The 21,904-nt window shown below is 37.6% G+C and overlaps 8 protein-coding genes across 8 annotated transcripts; 4 read left to right on the top strand and 4 right to left on the bottom strand.

Annotated features, from left to right (window-relative positions):
* Positions 1 to 1,575: 1,575 nt before the first annotated feature.
* BATDEDRAFT_27970 (uncharacterized protein) lies at positions 1,576 to 2,282 on the bottom strand (the record flags this gene model as incomplete). Its single annotated transcript, XM_006682150.1, has 2 exons — positions 1,576 to 1,897; positions 2,065 to 2,282. 2 exons carry the CDS (start codon positions 2,280 to 2,282, stop codon positions 1,576 to 1,578), a joined length of 540 nt encoding a protein of 179 aa, XP_006682213.1.
* Positions 2,283 to 5,616: 3,334 nt separating this feature from the next.
* On the bottom strand, positions 5,617 to 7,272 carry BATDEDRAFT_92094 (uncharacterized protein; the record flags this gene model as incomplete). The annotated part of the gene is made up of 2 exons (XM_006682227.1): positions 5,617 to 7,043; positions 7,113 to 7,272. 2 exons carry the CDS (start codon positions 7,270 to 7,272, stop codon positions 5,617 to 5,619), a joined length of 1,587 nt encoding a protein of 528 aa, XP_006682290.1.
* A 2,801-nt stretch (positions 7,273 to 10,073) lies between these two features.
* BATDEDRAFT_92093 (uncharacterized protein) lies at positions 10,074 to 11,255 on the bottom strand (the record flags this gene model as incomplete). Its single annotated transcript, XM_006682226.1, has 1 exon — positions 10,074 to 11,255. One exon carries the CDS (start codon positions 11,253 to 11,255, stop codon positions 10,074 to 10,076), a length of 1,182 nt encoding a protein of 393 aa, XP_006682289.1.
* Positions 11,256 to 12,489: 1,234 nt separating this feature from the next.
* On the top strand, positions 12,490 to 13,006 carry BATDEDRAFT_91961 (uncharacterized protein; the record flags this gene model as incomplete). Its single annotated transcript, XM_006682270.1, has 3 exons — positions 12,490 to 12,634; positions 12,707 to 12,795; positions 12,860 to 13,006. The coding sequence occupies 3 exons, from the start codon at positions 12,490 to 12,492 to the stop codon at positions 13,004 to 13,006; spliced, it is 381 nt and encodes a 126-aa protein (XP_006682333.1).
* An 897-nt stretch (positions 13,007 to 13,903) lies between these two features.
* Positions 13,904 to 14,526, top strand: BATDEDRAFT_32433 (uncharacterized protein; the record flags this gene model as incomplete). Its single annotated transcript, XM_006682160.1, has 1 exon — positions 13,904 to 14,526. A coding segment is annotated over exon 1 (205 nt), but the record flags the coding sequence as incomplete, so codon positions are not given.
* Positions 14,527 to 14,695: 169 nt separating this feature from the next.
* BATDEDRAFT_14357 (uncharacterized protein) lies at positions 14,696 to 15,772 on the top strand (the record flags this gene model as incomplete). The annotated part of the gene is made up of 1 exon (XM_006682075.1): positions 14,696 to 15,772. The coding sequence occupies one exon, from the start codon at positions 14,696 to 14,698 to the stop codon at positions 15,770 to 15,772; it is 1,077 nt and encodes a 358-aa protein (XP_006682138.1).
* A 2,057-nt stretch (positions 15,773 to 17,829) lies between these two features.
* BATDEDRAFT_27967 (uncharacterized protein) lies at positions 17,830 to 18,711 on the top strand (the record flags this gene model as incomplete). Its single annotated transcript, XM_006682149.1, has 1 exon — positions 17,830 to 18,711. One exon carries the CDS (start codon positions 17,830 to 17,832, stop codon positions 18,709 to 18,711), a length of 882 nt encoding a protein of 293 aa, XP_006682212.1.
* Positions 18,712 to 19,385: 674 nt separating this feature from the next.
* BATDEDRAFT_27966 (uncharacterized protein) lies at positions 19,386 to 21,078 on the bottom strand (the record flags this gene model as incomplete). The annotated part of the gene is made up of 4 exons (XM_006682148.1): positions 19,386 to 19,524; positions 19,603 to 19,792; positions 19,864 to 20,773; positions 20,851 to 21,078. The coding sequence occupies 4 exons, from the start codon at positions 21,076 to 21,078 to the stop codon at positions 19,386 to 19,388; spliced, it is 1,467 nt and encodes a 488-aa protein (XP_006682211.1).
* Positions 21,079 to 21,904: the final 826 nt, after the last annotated feature.

Below are 21,904 nucleotides of genomic sequence, written 5' to 3'. Positions count from 1 at the left end.
TTGGTGATTGTACAATGTATGGCTATACAAACAGAGGTGAAAGAGTACAGTCCAAAAACAACATTTCAGTTCAAAACTATAGTCTAATAGTGTGTGTTTCATATGACGATCAATATGTTGAGAGATTGATCAAGGCAGCAGTGAATGCTGTAATATTAACTTGTTAAACAATGACATGCAACATTCCCAAACGGTTCCAAACGGTCACTTTATTCTAGACAACATTCCATTCCACAAAACAACTCTAATTAGACATGGTTTACCAACTATTCAACAAACAGCGCGATGTTTGGAACTACACTATACAGCATCATACTGTCCATTCTTGAACCCTGCTGACAATTACTTTGGTGTTTGGAATGACTGTGTGTGCTGAGCCATTCCAGACACCAAACAACTTGTAGCTTCAATAAAACAAATAATCCATTCCAACAACAACAACAACAACAATGAATATGTAACGATTGTTTATTCCAAGACAATCATTACAAGATCAATACAAAAAAGTATTTGATTTTACGTGAATACGACTGTAAAATAAACTTGGGTGTTAAACCACAAGATTATCTCATGCAAGCAAACCATACGAGTGTATTTGGCAGTGCTACAAGTTTGTTGACCAACTCATGTATGGCAGTATCAGCACAAACTCGACTGATCCAACAGCCATGTATACACATTGTTGTCAGTTACATCGAGTGTTTGTTCAAATAGGTCGAATCAGATGGGTTGCATATAACCGACTAATCGAGCATTCATCCATTGTCAAACAACCATAATGCACAATACCACCAAGTGTGTGATTACACTCGCACTGATCAGTCATTGCACAGTATGCATCAGTCAATGTCAAACATATGTGTGTCTGCAACTAAATTGCAGTTCATGACACATCCACACGATCCAACATGTCAAATCATGTATTGTGAGTCCGATATTGATCAAAAACCTGATCATGGTAAACACAGCATGTTGTTGCATATCAGAGTCGATATATCAAGTGACAGTTGCACACTTGCTGATGGTGCACAACGTATCAGTCACAATACATGCACGGTATTGCATTGCAGTCATTGGATGACAGTCGGTTGCAATGTGATACCGATCGACATACATCAGCATGGTGTGATGTGACCATAACCATGGTGGAATGTGTTGGAGTTGACATTGTGAGTTGACAATAGATACACCATGCACATGACTGGAACATATATATTCGAGTGTGGTTTGGTTGGTGTCAGATTGATCATGTAATCACATTGGTGCAACGAGTGAGCGAGCTGATGGTGATCTGAACCCATTTCAACAACAAGTATTGACAGTCATGGATTTGCATGCATTCAATATGTGTAGCACACCGAATGATCAGTCATGCCAGCACATAGTAGTTGATTGGTGCAATATGATCAAACTGTTAGTATAATACACATGGTTTGACAATACACGATGTTTATTAAATGAATGACATTGAATGCATGACACATGACAATTAAACCACCATGCAATACACGCTGCATTACAACATATACTGGATGTGACTGTGATGGTTCACTCAAATCCAACATCGTGACGGGTCTATGGTTGTAAAGCTTGCTGCTGAGCATCTTGCTCAAACCGTGAAAATACACTTGAAAAGTAACTGTAGAAAAAGTCAAAACAACTCTTGTACGAGTGATACGATTCCAGGTTTATATTATCGTCAGAATCTGTCACCTCAAACTTATGGTGATGCTCAAAGTAATGTTTAAGCTCCAATTCTTGCTCAGAATCTTTTTTAAGCCTAATCCGATACCCATCAAGAATTTTTTGGAGAATCTCTTGGAGTTCATCAAGAAACTCACGCTGGGTTCTAATATTAGCTTCAAGGTCGAGGTCTACTGATCCTTGACCCGAGGCTCTATTTAGAAAGTCAAAATCTTGCTCCAGATTATACAGCAAGTTTTTTGAGCCTTGATCCGAGCATCTACATTGTGAATATCTTTCTCTATTTTGTCGATTTTAACTGAAAGTGTTGCGTGTTCTTCGATCATAAATACTCCCTCCAAGCCAATTGAATAGCAATACTTGCCAAACTCATTATATGATTTTAATTTTTTCGGATAATCAAACCTACTAAAAGTGTTCAAGGTGCTAGCTTTAGCACTTGCAGTTTCAGTTGCACTGGGAGAAACTGTCGCAGTGCTGACTTCAGCACTCATGGTCGAACTGGGATCAACTGGATTGGCAACTGTGACCGAGAAGACAGCCAACATCGATGACAGTACGGCAACTGCGAGTTTCATTTTGGTGGTTGGTTGCGCAAGTTGTAATGTCATTCAACGAGCCAGTTTTTGAACTATATTTATATCCATTATTGAATAAATGATATTAAAAGCATGCTTTTTGAATGACCATCCTAAGAGATTTGTGTCACTATCAGGGTTGGTGTTGATTTGTTGTCAATGTTGAAATGACTTTGAAAGACTCTTTCTTTATATAATTGCTTATTGAAATTGGAAGCGTAGCATCAGGGTGTGATTTGTGTAGAAATACTGTGTAATGGCACCATAATGCGACAAGGATACCAATGACCTGTATATGATAATTCAGTCATCTATACGACCATTTGTCACCAATACAATAGTATGTATGATCATATTGCATCAATCAACCAATATACGATCACTGGATACACCACACGTTGGTGTTTACCACTGTATATGTGTGTGATGTATATTGGTTATAGTCCATGATATCAACGAGTTTATGCATACTGCTTACACCACACACATCAAACCGACTCAGTGATATACAAGTGTTGCGGTTTGACCAAATCACAATCACCGATATTGTCGACTATCTAACTCGTTGACATTCAAACCGTGTCATCACTAGTCACAATATAATGGTTGACTGACTTGTTTGATTGACCTGACATATTGACACTTTGCAAACCTCGACTTGATTCATCAACTTGGATATTCATATAATATTGGGTTTGTATCATCACGTTGGACTCGTTATCAAACACCTTGATGTGTTCATGCAACACAAACTCGATATACACACATTAGTTACTGTTTGACATGAATGGGTTGATCATCAATACCAGACAATGCAACTGTATTAGTTGTATGATACAATCAATCATGGTTGGCTCATCACCATCAAATATCAAGTGTTGATCACGTATACATTGATTTGTAATTGCATGGTTCGTTGGCAATACACACTATGATATGATTGACAAGTTGTTGATTTGCAGTAATCAGATGTGTATCACCTGTAACATTGGATGCAATTGGCGAGTTGTAACCACAAGTCAACAATCATCGATATGCTAGTGATTGTATTGACTACATGATTGGTATTGATTAGTTGTCATGATCGATTGGTGGACAATACAATACACATTGATTATGACGTGTTGCAACTAGTTGATATATGCAGACTCGACTGATAATCGAGTATATGTTGATGTGTAACTCTGCCACTGTTGGTTTGGATTGGTCATTACTACTGCTTGTATATGCAGTGTATTCATGTGTGATGTATTGGATATCGGTGTTGTGTATGTTGAACCTGTTGGAAGATATATTGTCATGTTGCATCAAATCGCACTACATTTAGAATGCAATCATTGATTGGTTGGTTTAATGATCGACTCGATTCACATTCGACTGTAATGGCCACAAATATGCATTGCTGATTGACACGCATATATCGACATGTATCAGACTCGGACATGGTGTATATCTGTTGCATATACCAATCACTGATGTAATTGATGATGATCGATTAGTCAATCAATTCAATATCAACACCAATGTCAGTCCATTACCACATGGATACTTGCAATTGTGACTTGTATTCAGTCAGTAATATTGGTTCATGTAGTATATTGTATAGTCAACCATACACATGCATGTCATTGTCAATTGATGGTCGTTTGTAAACAACTTGTGGACAACTTGCAAATATTACAATCATGGTGATTGCTTGAATGTCAATGCCAAGCCATGCGTTTGATGGTCATTTACTGTTCAGTTTACTGTTCAACAATGCAAATGGTCGTTGTCTACCAATCAGTCGAGTCGTAGACATGAACTGCACATTGTGCGTATCGCTTTGTTCATGACCAAACTGTAACAATGTGCACTTTGCATTGAGTTTGAACTGCAATCTGCGACTTGTACGCATTATGATGCATTGTTTCAATATTCATGTTGCATTCATCAACATCAACGTGCAGTGTCAATCTGATGTTTGGTGTTGATGTTGTGTTGATATTCCAACAACACTGAATATCGCAAATCAGGTCAGTATTGACTCATGTGATAATAATCCATGAACAGTCAGTTGTACCAAACTGTTGTACAAACATATTGACATTCGATCAATCAAAAGTAGTATAGATAGAACACCCGATGATACCAGCTTTTTAACCGACACTTACTGCTAAATCATGTACAAGGTTGTCAAAACATAAATTATTTGCAGAAAGGAATTCAAGTCAAAAGTATTAGGGTAGAATAGTCAATAGCTTTGCTTGTAATTCATAATAAATACGAGCTATTTGTGCCAGACTCATACTTGATGCCTCAAATTGGATACAATGGGTAGTTTTTTAACCAGTACTAAGCGTTAATGTACACATCAGACTGGGTTTAGCTGGATCTTGTTGTAAGAATGATAGAGTATAAAATCAAACCACTGACAAGTCCGTGTTTATCGAGTACGAGTCTTTATATTTCCAATCAACTCTTCCAAATGTGATATTGTGTCTTGCAATGCCAAAATGGATTCAAATTTGCTTGATTACACTATGCATTTGGACATCATTGCTGATCTGTTGAATTTCACGCTTTTTTTGATCATCTTTTTGATACTCTAGCATATTCCATTCATAATTGTGTCTAGCCTCCAACTCTTGATCCTGGCTCATCCCCGGTTGTTTTTGTCAATACCATTGATTGGGAATAAAACCACAATCAACCCGCTGTTTATCACGTATGGCTATTTGATTCAATTCAGTTGCAAACAATTCTTTGTAAGAGTATACTTTCTGGTACTCCTTGTATAATACCAACATCTCTTGAAACAGCTGCTTTTGTGCTTGTAACAATCTCTGCAGTGTTTTGTCAGCTGGGAATTTGATTCAAGTTTGAAACCCAAGACTATCGATCGGAAAAATCCAATGTCAGCAAAACTGCTGTACAGTTTGGCAGTCAATTGGTTGACCAAAATTATAAGTAACAAAACAACTTTTATTTGCAAAAGAAAAAGGAAAACGCAGTTTGTTCTTGAATCAAAATATTAGTTTCAAAACTGTATGATGAAAAACAGTCTTGGGATATGCAATTATTTACAAGAAACTATAGGTTTCAAAACCAAAGCGATTAAATTACACGATTGGGAAGTTCCTGACAATGAAAGTGGTCATTTCCACAAAGTGAGGTTTGTTGTCCAATGGAACCCATACGATATTATTCACCTTTAAGAAATCAAACGCCGTGTGTTGTGTAGAACGAGGTCGAGAAACAGAGTTAGGATTAGCGTTATGCAGCCAATAAATATCATTGATTATAGTCTACATACCTTATTGATGAGATGGTTCAAACGTCAAAACAAATCGAGTCAACTTCTCAACACTCGCAATAGTATCGTTTTGTGACAATACTCGACCATCTGTTCCGTGGTAGCTTTGGTGTGTAAACAGGCAAAACGATCAGGAGGTACAACAAAATACAGTTCTGGTTTTGACGGATTACCAAGTATTTCCAAAACATTACGAAGTTCAGTCTGTTTACAAGGATGATCTTTGGCACCGGTCATTTGGAAAAGTAGATTTGGCTTGATGAACGAATCAACAGATTCAAAAATATTGCTAATGGGACGGAAATAGCAATTCGTTGTGTCTTGAACTTGAGAATTGTTGGACAATAACAAAGTACTAAGATCCATCGGCAGTTGAAGTGTAGACTCCAGCTTGGTACGTAAATCACGAATCTTGAATGAACCACCTTTAGCGATGACTGTATGAGCGTGCTTTTCAAATAATGCCCTATTAAGTTGACCAGTTTCACCAATTTCTCGAGTAACAGAAACGAATCTGATAAGATGATCTCGGTCTCTGGCATACACACGGTTGTAAATTTCATCAACCACATAGTCAGAAGCAAACTGATAAGGACCACCGTGGAAGCCATCCTTGACTGATATATGAATCAAACAACTTGAAGCGTCTAAGTTTTCACCATATTTACCAAAAGACTTGACAACTGAATCGATATTGGAAATATTTAAAGCTTTGTCGAGAAAATCCTGTTGTTCTTTTACCAATGCATGTTTAAGAACATAACGAGCAATTCCTCCCCACTTCAAATACAGACTTTCAACCAATTCTTGTGGAACTGTAGGAAACAGCATTGAGCGACAAGAATGCAATTCTTCTTTTGACCACACTGGCATATACCGAATGTCGCAGGATCCCTTGGAAAACCGATGCCAAATTTCCCAACGAGGTAAAGTAACAAGAATGGTCTTGGCATCAACATCAACAGGTGCCGAGCCATCAACAATGTAGAATGTTGACGAGGAATCCAAGATTTTCCAAAAAGCATGCTTTCCTCCTTCGAATACACCATTGGGAGTAAGCAGATATCTTTTTTGATCAACTCCACTCTCATACACGACTGTAGCACCAGAGCGAGCAAGATGCAACAACAAAAAGTAACCAAAATATGTCTTGCCAATTCCAGGATTTCCAAGGATGATCAAATGACGTATATCAGCAGATTGCACAATAGATAGTGATTTTTCAAAAAGTTTAGGATAACAAGGACGGATGTAAATGGATGATCCAATTGAATGGTTTCCAAGGATGAATACGTCTGCTGGAAGTTGGACAACAGTGTTTACTTCAAGAGGGTTAGGGTAGTTTGTGAAAGCAGTCCAAAAATCCAGTAGTGCGGTTGAGGCTGCTGCAGATGTTGGACCTAGGTCAGCTTGAGTAGGTTCCCTGGTAGGTGGTGGTAAACAACCAATAACAACACAATAACCATCTTGAGTAAAGTATTATTGAGGAAGAGAGTCGAGTAAAGCCCAGGTGTTGATTAGTTGGCTCTTGTTACTGTTGGTGTATAGTTGGAGTTGAGGAGCATCAATGTCAGCCATAGCAGGACCATACTCAGACTTGATAGCATCCTGAACGTCACTCGGGTCTTCAAAGTCAGTCACATCGATTTCAGTAGTAAGTGTGTCGTATTCAACATTGAGGAATCGTTTTGGCATTTTATGAAAAGAAAAAAGAGTAAAAAAGCAATTTATTTGTCAAATTGTAAAACAAAAATCGACTTTTTAATCGAGTCAAAATAACAAAATTTCGGGATATTTCAAGACAATTCACACGATTGAAATATTTGGAAATTAGTCAAATTTACACCAGAATTAATGTCTCATTAATGTGAGACATTACTAGTGTGAGAGTGTTGACTTGCATTGTGTGAGATATTACTAGTGTGTGAATGTGAGACATTTCTGAATAGTTTAACAATCAAAAACCATCAACAATGACGTTTGAACTGGGATTCACATGACTTTCTTGGTTTCTTCCATTTTATAAACACACTCACTCACTTGTTAATAAACAACACAATCGAATATTGATTCATTCTTTTGTGTCTTCAATCAACTGCAGCACACTTGCCAATAATGACAACCATCAACATACCATCATATGTTCACGATCCTCAAATTCAAAAGTCAATTTGAAAACCCCATTTTTAAGCATCTACAAGTCTGCAATATCATATTTGTGGCTGGTACATAATAAGTTGCCAATAAAAGTCGACAAAGTGAGCAACTGCAATGTGCCTTGCTGTATGATAGTAACATATCAAAAATTATGAATGCTTTCAAAATCAAAAGTCTACAAACGATGCCACTGCTGGCTTGTAGCCTCTGTTTACAAACCTACAATCAACATATTCACTGGATTCGTATAATGGTAAATGCTGAACCACAAACCGCTGATGATATTATTATGGACGATGCTCATATTATTGGAAATCAAACGATTGGTGCAGTTTCAGATGCTGTTTCATCACACAGAAAGTCTTGCTACAGAGTCTGAATCCAATAGCAGTGAATCTGCAGTTTGACCAACACAGTCAATAATTATCGTTTGAAACTCGAATCAAGTGATGATGTTGCTGTTTCAGATACACTCAATGTCATCAATGCAGTAACATTGGAACCAACCCAAATCATTGATCATGAACCAATTTACCGTGTCTTGATAAAAACATTGATAAACCATCATTCATACATGAGTTTGTCAAAAGTATGAACTGATTGCTGAACAGATGTTTAAAGTGGAACTCAAAACAGTTCAATTCAATGTGCAGCTTTTCAACGACTTTCCCGCTACAAAAAATACAGTCTTGGAACTCAAAGTGTACATCAACAATACTTGTGTGTATTGACCATCAATGATGTTGTTGGTGTAGCATACACAATGTGCATTGCATAAACGCTTGTTTGTTTGCTGGAGCTATTTCAAGCAAGCAAAAATACTAAAAGGTTCAGTTTGATGAATGTCTGGTGTATATTTACAATGAATTCAAACTCGAGAGATTGTCGTACTTTGCATACAAGACATACTACAATCTATTACAACAATATCATGTATTTCAATATGCACCCATTCGATTTACAACAGTGGCATAAACATCATCACATTTGGACAATGGTTCAGTCGTACAAAGTCCAATAACAGCCATGAATTGTATCAGACATGAACATACTGGTGCAAAATTCACATCAAATAACACACCGCAACAAACATGTTTCTGGTAGATGGTGGAATTGATGTCATTGATTTTCAAGTACACGATATTGGTGTTGAATGATTCAATAAACTATACTCGTCGACTTTGTGTACTTTTTTTCAGCTGCATCGTTTCTGATTCCGAGTTTGAAGCATAATAGTTGCGACAGCGCTGTTGTCCAATTTGCTTGTTTTGTGAATAGTAATCATGATACCACTTGTTTGACGCTTTCTGTTGTTGAACTGGATATGTATGTCAAATTTGGATGTCAAATATGAATGCATTGCAAGTAATTGGTGTAGTTTTTGATCGAGTCAATGAATGGCATTTATAGTTGCTCTAGAAAACAAGTTGTTTGAAATGTCCTGTCATATGTCATATGTTTTGTTGTTTTCAGGTTCACTAATTGTTGATAATGCATGCAATTGATTTCTGTTTTGACACTGCTTATTTGTCATTGTTGGATCAGGGTTTCTAGATTCAGTAACAAACGTTTCAGCAATTTGGATGTGTTCAAATTCATAATACTTGCAAGTCTGAATTATTTGATCATCATCTGAAATTGGATACGAGTAATCATTTCCACTAACCACAGTATACATAGCATTACTGTATATTGACTTGTATTTTACTCAAAGGTTTGTCCATTCAGTATTCCAACACAATTTCCAACATTGATTGAATGGTTTGCAGTGTTTGTTTCAATTGAACCACTTGATGGATCACTTTCATATCTTGATTCAGCAATATCACCAACTGCACAATGCTGGATGTGATTGTAGTCAAACACAATATATTGCAAGACATTAACGTATTGGTTAGTTTTAGTATATTCTTGATACAATGCAATGATGATTTGTAATGGCGTGTTGAATCCTTCAATCAAACATTGTATGTTGTGATTTCCAACATTGACAGTGACATGGCAAACACTTTTTGCTTGTGACAGACTTTGAACAAGTGTATTGCTCCGTTTGTTGTACAATACACGACATGATCAGTTGGTGATATCATGCAACCATACAACTGACAAGTGATTGCAAGTATGACTGATAGTTACAATCAACACTGGTTGTTGTCATGTCATTGATGTATATGTAACAAACCATGTCAATGTATCAATCAACAACCCAGTAATTGTTGATGTAATACTCAACACAGTATGCAATCAATGATATGGTTGTTGACCATTCACGATACTCGACAAATACCAACACATCAGAAAGTTTAAATTTATTCGAAATCAAATTGATCGACACATCATCAATCTGGGTCTGGCTCATCAAATTCTAAACCATGCTTTTTCATGTAGTTTTTCAATTTTTGTCTGGTACTGTATACTTTTCTCCTTAGCTTTTCATACTCTTGTTTCAATTGCTTTTGAACGTTTGGATCGTATTTTGATCCAGATATTTCTTTGCCCATTGCTAACGTCATTTGTTGTTCGAATTCAAGGTCTACATACCTACGATATTGTTGCCATTTTTTGTCTCGTAATTCTTTAGACGCTATAAGCCCTTGCTTTAGACCATCAAAGGTTCTCTGAAATTTTCGGCTTAACCCAGTCACTTGATTTGAACTAGTATTAGCAGACTCGACTTGTTCCATTGGTTGTTGTTGGTCTTGACTGGGAATATTTGGATTAATTATATCAAATAGTGGTTTCCAGTATTCGTCAGAAGTACTTGGATTGGGTTGATCAATTCGTCGTTTCCGACTTCGTTTTGGAGCACCACTTGAACTGGAATCACCAATCGGCCGTTTCCGACCTTGACTGGAAGTGCTTGGACTGGACTGATCAATCGGCTGTTGCTGATCTTTGTCGGAAATATTTAAATCAGTTGCATCCATTAGGTGTTGCTGGGTTTGTTTGGGAATACTTGAACTGGGTTGATCAGCTGGTTGTTGTTGGTCTTTGTCAAAAGTGTTTGTACCGACTTGATCAATTGGGTCAGGAACTTGACTGGAAGTGCTCGAACTGGGTTGATCAATTGGTTGTTTCCAGTCTTCATTGGAAGTGCTTGGATCAATCGGATCTAATATGTTTCGCCAGTCTTCGTCAAAAATGCTTGAATCAAGTTCATCCATTATGTCTTGCCAGTCTTGGTCGGGAATCTCTAGAATAAGCTCATTATTCGGGCCAGATACTTGACTGGAAGTGCTTGAACTGGGTTGATCAATCGGTTGTTGCCAGTCTTGGTCGGATGTGTTTGGATCAATCGGATCTAATATGTTTCGCCAGTCTTCGTCGAAAATGCTTGAATTAATTGCATCCATTACTTCTTGCCAGTCGTCGGAAGTGCCTGGATTAGGTTCATTGGTTGGATCAGACACTTGACTGAAAGTGCCTGATGCTTGGGGTGAACCATATTTATCAGCTGGAGGAAGTATTGCATTAACGGTTGCTGCCGCGCTCAGTACAAATAAAATATCAACCAATTTCATCAGACTGGTCAGTGAGTTTAAACTATTAATACAAAAACAGAGTGTTGAAACTGATGTTGATTATAAGACTGAACATACTCGATTGTATTTGTATGTTTTGTATAGCAAACCAACCCTAACCCTTTTAGATTAACCAACAACACAGGGCTACTTGATTGCTTGTAATGAGCAACTATCGAACTAGACAGTATGCTGCTCCCTAGCCATAATATCATATTGATCAATTTGATGATCATGTCGATTGGATGATGCTTTTACGACCCTTTGATCAGATATTTTGAAAAGCACCCTTCATGAGTGTTGTTTAACCGCAAACGCTTTGATTTACAACTGTATTCATGTCAAATGGATTCCTTCGGTATTCATTATGCAGTGACTGTGTTCTGCATTGCAATATACAATGGTTACTACACATTGACTGTATTGCGTGTTTGATATACAACAACCATCATATAACACACAATCAGACTATAGTGTTGAATCTACACTTTGTACACTTTTAGTAATCATACATTGTACGATCACCAAGTTTGAATCCATATTCATGTATTGTGTTTGACTGTCAATGTTGTCAATACAACTCTGCACACACATTTGTTGTGTTCATCACCATCCAACCCAATCTCACCATTTCAATCAATCTTGGTCAATGTTGATGATTTACACGCTAATTCATTATCCAATCTTGTCTGACATTATTATTGGCTTTAATCACATTTAGTTTGTACAACTGCCATGATTTGTACTACCATTATCATCGTGTATCTGAACACCAAATATTCCAATACATCAATAATACCACAGTGTAAACAGTAATACAGTTGATCAGTCTTGTGGCAAGACTTTTCATTCAAGTTTGTATTTGGAAATACTCGATGGTTTAATCACAACACACTGTAATGCAATTGTCATTGATATCATTTCATTCCACTCCAGTCCATCTGATTTATGATGATGTTTAGTAATCCATTACCATGTGTTGTAGTAAACTAACTTGTTTATTAAACCAAATCTACAACGATCACATTCAGAATATTAATTTACAGTATTTCTAAATGCATGTTTGATAACAATCCAATTTTGTTACAAAAAACTGATCAAAACAATACTAAAATGGAACAACTCGTTTGTGTGTTTTACAACAATCCAAACATAAACAATTCTTGGCAATTGTTGAACATTCGCATGAATGAAATTGTCAAATCAAAATTCAACTTTACTAATTTTATCAAACATGAAGTTGGATGATGTTATGAAAGAGTTGATCCAACACATGGAAGATCTGAAACTGTTAACAACGGATGCTCAACTATACAAGGCTGATGAAATATGGGACAGACTGCTTGACTTGCTACTGGAGTTGGACAAACAGAATTACAGTAAGTTTAATAGCAATTGTATTATTGATGAATTCAAACCATTGCTGACTTTGTGTTGGTTTGAAATGACAGACTATATGGATGTAGTGCCTCGCTTACAGAATATTGGACTGCAAGATATCACAGCCAAATATTTGGAGTATAATCGACCCAGTTTACAGGTATTCATATATTGTAACAATAATGGATTGTTCATGACTAAACTAATCAACATGTGTTGTGTAGATCAAAGTAATGGAGTTTACTACAGTATTTGCGAATATGGTATACAGTGATGATCGGTTCAAAGTATCACATCGACTAAGCAACCAACTCTCACAATGCATGCAATCACCAAACCGTCAAGTCAAAATAGCGGCAAGTCATGATTGATATTGATCAAATGATTGTCATTCAACTCACCCAGTGTCAATATGCATATAGGCGATAAACACATATACAGAGTTTTACAAGTATAGATACTGGAGTGAGGAGTGTAAATTTGACATCAAGCCAATGGTTGAGATTATTGTTCACGAGTCTGATCAAGAAGTGCTCAGATTGGCAATTGACCTGTTTTCGGAAGTTTGTCATGATATTGACGATGAAAATGTATGTTTACAATGATACAATATTGGATCAGTTTGTACAGTGTCTTGTCATGTTGATCTGATTGTATATTTGACATTGAACAATATCATTAGTTTGGCATTGTGGTATCAAGACTTGTTTCACGACTGGAATCATCCAGTGGTTCAGTTGCTGTTGGGTTTATCGAAAACTTTCAAACCATGCATTGGAATATTTATCGTCATGACCCAGTAAAAGCAGTGAAATGTGGCATCATTCCAGCACTGGTCAATACGCTCAGGTATGTGGTGTTATGCATGAATGTGTGTCCAGTCATCACAATTGGTAAATTTGACATGACATGAATACAGGAGTGTCGATCAAGCAGTAATTGATCAAAGTATTGATGCTATTCAGAGTTTATGCGATATTAGAAATTGTGAAGTGATTTCAGCCGAGTTGATAAGATCGTGATTGATTCAAGCACTGAACGACTTGTGTGTCAAATACAGCAACGACTCTGAACTAAGAGCACGCATGATCGAAGTAGCTGGAACAGCTGCATCCCAAATGCGCGACTTTCCTGTATCGCTTGTACGATCGTTGGTTTTTGAGCAATTGACGATATCGATGTGCAATCTTCGTATGTGTGACTCTTTGCGTCTGTTTGATAATGTCAGCGACATGATTGAGAAATCTACAAACAAGGCCGAGATGATCAAGGTGTTTCAAGATTATGGAATTATGCAGCAACTCAACACTATTATTTCACGCAGAGATATGGATTTGTGTGATTATAATGGTATTGTAAAACTAATCAAAACACTTGTTGATTTTGCCGACAATCATCCAGACAGTTCAATACGTACCGAGTTGGATCAAGGCGGGATGTTTGAAAATCTAACGGCTATTGTAAAATCGGATGATACCGACTACATGAACAAAAGGGTTGCTGGCCAGATCATTGAAACGTGTTTCCAGTATCGGGTTCATGTTGCTAGTTCGAGCATTCAGCCATACAAGGACAATGCCGAAATTGATATGAAATCTGGAATGGCCGGATATACACATGGAGAGGTGCGCACACTTGTCGAGATGCAGTATATCCAGTATCTGCAATGTATACTCTGCAAACCCATGTGGTGGATCGATATCACAAACCAGCATATTGTGGAGCAATGGAGGGCCGACTCACTCGATCAGAATATATCACCATCAACATTTAATCTTGCATTGGAACAACTTGGGGTTTTTGTCAAACAGCTTGTTTGTAGTGGCAGTGATGGATTGGGCACAATTGTACCAGGACCTGTTGAACTGACGTATATACTGGACAATGGCATACCTGACAATGTATACACGCGATTGATGACAAATGTATCGGATCTTGAACATGGATCAAATCACAACACTGGTCAAATGGTGCACAATCTGATTGATGCATCAATGTACAGTGTTGTATATGGACAAACGATGATTGCACCACTGAGGATACGACTCAAATACACCACAATGGTACCATGCGATATATTGTTATCGACTCGACTTGTTTCAGATACGCCCATCATTGAAGGTGATTCCGAGTTTATATCACGCAAGTTCCAATGTCTTCCGAGTGAATTCCGTGTCGAACAGGATGGCAGTGTGACCATCAACTCATACATCAACAATCTGAATCCGATATGGCATCGAGACATGTACAAATGCATTGCCAAAATATTTAAATGTTTTGTCCCAATGTTTGAAAGTCTGTTCAGAACGATGGATCCAATGTTCAGGTATATTGATATTCACAATGACACAAATCGATATAAACCACCAAACCAGTCAGACTATGGTGGTATGGAACCAGACACTCGAGTCATTCGTCCCGTGTATGTACCAACACTTCTGGAACATTTTGAATCCAATTATGAATCAGCAAAGCCAGTATCACTGCGTGGTCGTAATCTACAAGTCATTGTCAAACTCACCAACATTCAACTGACACCATCCAAACCTAAATACGACGAGGGAAACTGGCACAATGAAGGTCCAATTAACGAATCGATTGTTGCAACTGGACTGTATTACTACGACGTGGAAAATATCACCACATCCAAACTCGATTTCCGCGTGGCTGTTGATCGTTTTTATCAAGTAGCATCTGATATGTATTGGAGAGATGTGTACGGCATTGATCAAGAATCGCCACGCAATCAGTATATAGGATCGCTTGAATTACCAAATGGTCGATGTGTAGTTTATCCCAATCGATACCAACACAAAGAACAATCATTTGAACTTGCAGATCCAACTCAACCAGGACACTGCAAGATTCTGACATTTTTTGTAGTGAATCCGTCTCGTCGGATTGTTTCGACTGCGCATGTGGCTCCGCAACAACCACAATGGTACAACTCGAGTCTTGACAAGGCACACATACCGCCTGAACTGTGGAATGATATCACGCAGTATATTCAAGGTGTTCAATCACCAGCTAAAGCCAAACGCTATCGAGATGAATTGGCAAGCGACCGAACTCAAATCACAAGAGCATACAACAAATACATATATGAACAGAAGTATAATCTTGATCGTTTGTGGTGAATTATGAGGTTGTGATTTATACAATAATGAGTTGCAATGCCAGTTGGATCTATGCAATTAAATGGATCGAATAAATTGAATGAATTGAATCAATCATGTCAATCATGACAGTGATTGTTGATTATATTGACTGATTGTGTACAATTGATTGATACAAGTGATATGGATGCATCATTCGGTGTTGTTGAATCAGATCATTGCTTGATTCTGTCAATGTGATCAAATGGATTACTACAAAACTGTACATGCTCAAGTTGAATCAAGTATTGAATCGAGTATTGGATTGATATTTACACACAACCACAATTACAACAACAATTGCAATCAGCACAGTCTGAATATTAGACATTTGAACATCACATATCGAGTTGTGGATAAATGCGAGTTGGTATATTGGACTGTTTTTGTAGTTTATTAATGATTTGATTCACGACTGTTTGAATTCAAGGCTCAATATGGATTACAACTGGATTGTCGTTGTTTCCATTTGGAATGACAAATCTGTCAATGTGTTGATTGATTCCTAGTTCATTGTCCAATCCATCGATCAGTAATTGTCCAAATAAGTTGTATCCGAGTCGAGTTGTCAATCAGGATACCGTAACCTGACATCCAAACGATTATTCAAACGATTGTCCAAACCATCAATGATTGCCAGAATAAGCTTTACGACTCGACTGCAATAACCACCACAATCATGATCAGGTTAGTATGTTGATCCGTTTACAAAGTTCCAATACTGCAACAGATTCAACATACTCTTGAAAGTGCTGCACACCACATGGATCCAGCAAACCCACTGATGAATTGAACCAATCAATTGACCAATGACATGACTCGATATTGGACATCGAGTTGCACACAGTTGGTAAAAAGTCACCGACATGTCCAGATAGTCAAACCTTGACTACAGGTTGATATCATCACCCAACACACCAAATACAACACATAATCTGGACGACTACTGGATCATATTGTGGATATCAATCGACGGAGTTACTGGTTTCAAACAATCATGTACAACCATGTACAGTCATTACAGGACAATATGATACATTTCTGAATAGCATGTTGTAATCAACACGAGTGGAATTGTGTAATAGACTTGTAATGGTTTGCAATGGTTTGATATGAACATGATGACTCGGACTCTATTCAGTCGGATCAACTCGACTACAATTGGTCGTGTATATTATGATTGACACAATCAATTGTAGTTGAACTCGAATACAGATTGACTGTTGAATCACAATGCGTGGTATCAGCAACATGATGTGCTATATAGTGGAATGTATACGCTAACCTGACATGTGTCATGTAGTGTGTATTTGATCAATATGAGTATTAGCAATCAACAAGTCATACGATGTTTGTGTTCGAGTGATGCAATACAATACAATGTGTGCATCAATCCAGAATACGAATCAACCATGACATATGATCATAATGTGTGGTTGATACAACTATATAGTGACAATCGATATTGATATAGTAACACACAACATGCAATGCCAACACAACAGTTGCAAGTCATTGATCATCAATGTGACATTGTGGTTGCAACATGAATTGCATTGTATTGATTCAGTTGATTGATTGAATTACTGGACAATGTGTAGTGATTGATCGTGTCGAGTTGAATGGAAAGCATCATTAAACCACATGTTGAATCATGTCAACCACAACACATATTGATAATCATCCAACAACTAAATATCAGCTCAGTTGCATGTAGCCCTACTTGACCTACACTTGACTATATTGTGGCACACTAACCCTTTTATGGTGGATAATTATACAATCGATCAATCGTATGGTGTTCAAATGCATAGCCGAACAGCGGCTCAATCAAGATTATGGGTGATCATATAAAGGGATGTCCCTTAAACTTTGACGTCGATAGCAAGTCAACACCAACCCTGACAGCAACACTAGTTCCTTAGGACGATCATCCAGGGAACATGCTTTTAACACTATTCCCTGAACAACGAATATAAATACGATATAAACCCGACTTGTCAGATAACAATCATCCACAACTTGATCAAATCAATACAATGAAACTCGCAATCACCGTCTTATCATCAATTCTGGCCATCTGCTCAGTTACTGTCGCCAAACCAGTTAATCCCAGCGCGACTACAAGTGTTGAATCTAGCACTTCAACAGCTGTTCCCAGTGCACAAACTACAGGCTGGATTAATTTTGATCAACTTTCAGAAGAGGGCATGAATTTGATCAAAGAATACGCACGAGTGAATAAACAGCATAATGAGGCAAAGGCAATGTGCGACTCGACAGAATCCATAATAGTTTCTCAAGAAAAATTGGTAAAAGGCCTAGCTGGTGAGCTTGGAGATTTGATGGATAAAACCCATAAAAGAAAAGATGGTTCAAAGTACAAGGAAGAAGTCAAAAAAGCCAATGCTCGATTTGCAGAACAACATTACCTTCTTCTCCAGTTTGAAAAAAAGTGTATGGATTCCTACTGGGACAATTCTGGAATTCGCTCGCAGCTCACTAAAATCAAAAATGAGCTCGTGAAGTTCCTGTTCGGGGAACATACTAGTGCAGAATTAGTCGAGGATTACATGCAACTTCTGGAATCGGATTTCATGTTTATGAAACTCGTCAAAGAATTTGAAGCTCTCGTATTAGACCGACAACTAGAACCCGAGCAACCCTCTACTAGTGGAATCCAGAGTCCACAACATCATGAAAGTTCGCTCTCATCATCGAGTCAAACACCTACAGTTCAATCTACTAAAGCATCCTCCGGTAAACGTAAGGCTTCCAAACATCCTTCTGGTGGACAAAAATCTCGCAAATACTCTCGTGAGCAGAAAACCCCCAAATCATCCTATCCAAAAGGAAGTCCTAAACGTAAGGGTGGATTTCAATTACTTTCAAATCCGTCCGACTCTGAAGATTCGGATTGATTCAATTGATTTGATAGATTTGAACTCATTCCAACTGATTCAATTGTATTTTTGTTTGAATAAAATACAGTTATCACTTGACATTGTATCTGATCATTCCAGTTTTGGTTGACATGCATGTATGTATTCTGACAGATATGATACTGACATGCATGTATGTATTGTGATAATCATGATATTTGCAGCAGTATACCGTAATCAAACAGTTGATATCGCACATCCAATATCGACATGATCATCCAGATATACAGTGATGGGTTCCAACAATGCATACCATGATTGATACACTTGGATAATGTGTATTCAATCAATACCATGTATTACCAATACAATAGTATGCGTGAGCATCGTGTATCAAACAACTATGATACCCACTGGACTGATCCAACACATGCATGGCTTGAACATATCACACAATCAAACATGGACACACGACATTAAAAGTACATATAATATCAGTTTGTCACTAATGAATTGTATCCAGTCGAGTTTATTGAGAGTCATTGTGTGACTCTTGACAGTGTCGTGGGTGTTTTCAGGTACAACTGCTTGATCAGTTGTAGTTGTTGATGATTAACACCAAGAGTCCCGATGTACATCATATCAACTATAAATAATCAGGATAATCATTCATGCAACATATAACCGATTTTATTGATATATCTGTTTAGTTTTCAAATTTTCTTGTAACCAAACTTTAGCCGCTTGGTACCACGACGAATACTATCACGGAGAGTACTACCAAATCGCGACAATGATCTCCTAAGAGTAGATGTGACATCTGAACTTGAAGTACTTGGTTGTTCAGGCAATCTAACAGTATGCATCAAATTCATGATCAGTATCAGTATATCAATCAACACATCCACACATCAATATCAAACAACTTACTGTGTTAATGGCCAAAGCACTCGATAATGGTCCGAAATAGTAGGATATCCATCGGCCATGACTTCACATCCACATCCAGGACCAAACCCAATGCGTTTATGTACTCGATCAAATGTCAATATAAGTCGGGTCATAAATGATGTACCAAGAACTACATTGTCATTTGGACCAGCTGCTACAGTAAACAGGTCTACAATTCAACATGTATATTAGTCAGGTTAATCAAACAACACATATTGCATACAATTGTCAATTATTTACAATTTTTAGAATCAACTCTCTGTATATAGTCTTTGGGACCCAACTTGATTGTTACAACGGAATTGCAATTGGCATCAGTTACTGGGTTTTGAGAAAACATTACAATTGTAATTGTCGGCAGCTTGCCCCAATCGATATTAAAATCGAATTTGGGTATTGGAGAGTTTCTTTGTAGTATCCTTTTAATTATTTTTTTGCCGAGTTTGTTTTTAAATAATATACTTTTAAAAGTAATCGCATTGCTATCAAGAATAGCATCAATCAACGCTTTTACAACTACTTTAGGAAGATACATATACGTAGAACATGTACGTAGATATGAATACAAAGCACGTCCATTTTCCACAACTTGTTGAAATTCCTCGGGAAGATCCACTTTTTTGCCATTAACTAGCATACTCTTGATGTTGACACTAAATTGATCGTTCGATGGTGATTGTACCCATGCAACACTGTTTCCATCTGTTCCGCATTTTGCAGTTATGTCTGTGTTTCCTATATTGATGAAACTTTCCTGCAACATGTCATACGGACATAGTTGAATGCCAACCTCGTTATTGGGAATGACATCATTGGTGTACAAAGCATCCATTGCAGTGGTTTGTGAATGACGATCTGACAACAAGGAATGACCAAACCCAAATACTCCTTGCTTGAGTGTTCCACCAATACCAACTAGATATGGTGATAGTTTTTCAACTGCTAGTATTGGTAAATTGATGTCAGTTATACTAGTACCCGGAATCGTCACAGCGGCTGTAGATGTAACTCCATTATACTCTTTGCCTCTGTACTTTATAGTAACGGGTTCCCCACTTGGAGTACTTTGTATAGCCAAACCTACATCGTTGCTTGAACTAGGAAGTGGTACGATTATATTGGAGGCATCTGAATCGACTCGTAAATTCAACTATTTTAAACAAGTGTGAGATTGATTAAACGTGGTGCAAATTGATATCAAACTACAATGCATGACATGATACATACATTGACTCCATCGACATTAAATTTAATTGTGTAGCATTTTGTGATATCACCATCCAATTCAACGGGTGATCGTTTTGACAGCCTATTGCTTGATTGACTGTCAATCCCAGAAGGTGAGTGTAATGCAAGTCGAACTGCAGCAACCGCTTGTAACGCAAGTAGAACGCATTCTAGAGTAATCAACATTGTATCGAGTAGTGTGATGAAAGTGTTTTGAATCTGGTACATGACTGCCGTTTTATAACAACGGCAGCTCCGAGGGTGACAATCAGCAATCTCCAAATGGGTATTTATAAAACGCCAAAGCACCATGCAGGGTGAGAAAACCCAGAAACACCATGCAGGGTGAGAAAACCCAGAAACACCCTGTAGGGTGGATTAATATACAAGCATTGTTGATAGTGTATAATCAATTTCAGTAGTATACTGCGTCGATATTCTCAATTGCGGTCATGTATTCAGTAATCAGGTAGTGTCAGACCATTACTCTGATTATGGATAGTTGTCATCACATACTGTCACTGTATACCAAATATTTGATTGATTGTTCAATTGGTCATGTTTTGGATCACTAGAACACAACAGCATCAAACAACCTGTTGTTTCAGTATTTCAAACTATGACTTTTCCATTGGTATGACTGCACAGTCATTTTAGGTTAGTGTAGACTGTATACATCAAACACTGCTGATTGTGTCACAACATGATCAACATCAGACTCGGCAATCTGTCGCCGCTACACCGAATGAGTGACGTTGTACTATAATTGAATTGGAGATTGGCAGGTCGTTCAACAAACTGGCCGTGTCAACAGGTCAGATTGTCATCGTGATACATGAACCATAATGGATGATCATGCCATTCAAATCAACACACAATCTACTGATATATGCAAAACAACACCACCAATACAATCCAAATCAAACCCAATCACAAACGTGGTGTTGAATCCAATGCATGCGAGTACTTTTAAACACATGATACACACTGATGGTGATGGTTGCTGACAGTCACATTGCAGTGTACATGTCCAATAGTGTCCACTGTCATGTCG

Source organism: Batrachochytrium dendrobatidis (assembly GCF_000203795.2).
Source record: "Batrachochytrium dendrobatidis JAM81 unplaced genomic scaffold BATDEscaffold_15, whole genome shotgun sequence".
NCBI lineage: Eukaryota > Fungi > Chytridiomycota > Chytridiomycetes > Rhizophydiales > Batrachochytrium > Batrachochytrium dendrobatidis.
The sequence above is the reverse complement of the archived record's forward strand: the minus strand, read 5'-3'. Positions and strand labels throughout refer to the sequence as shown.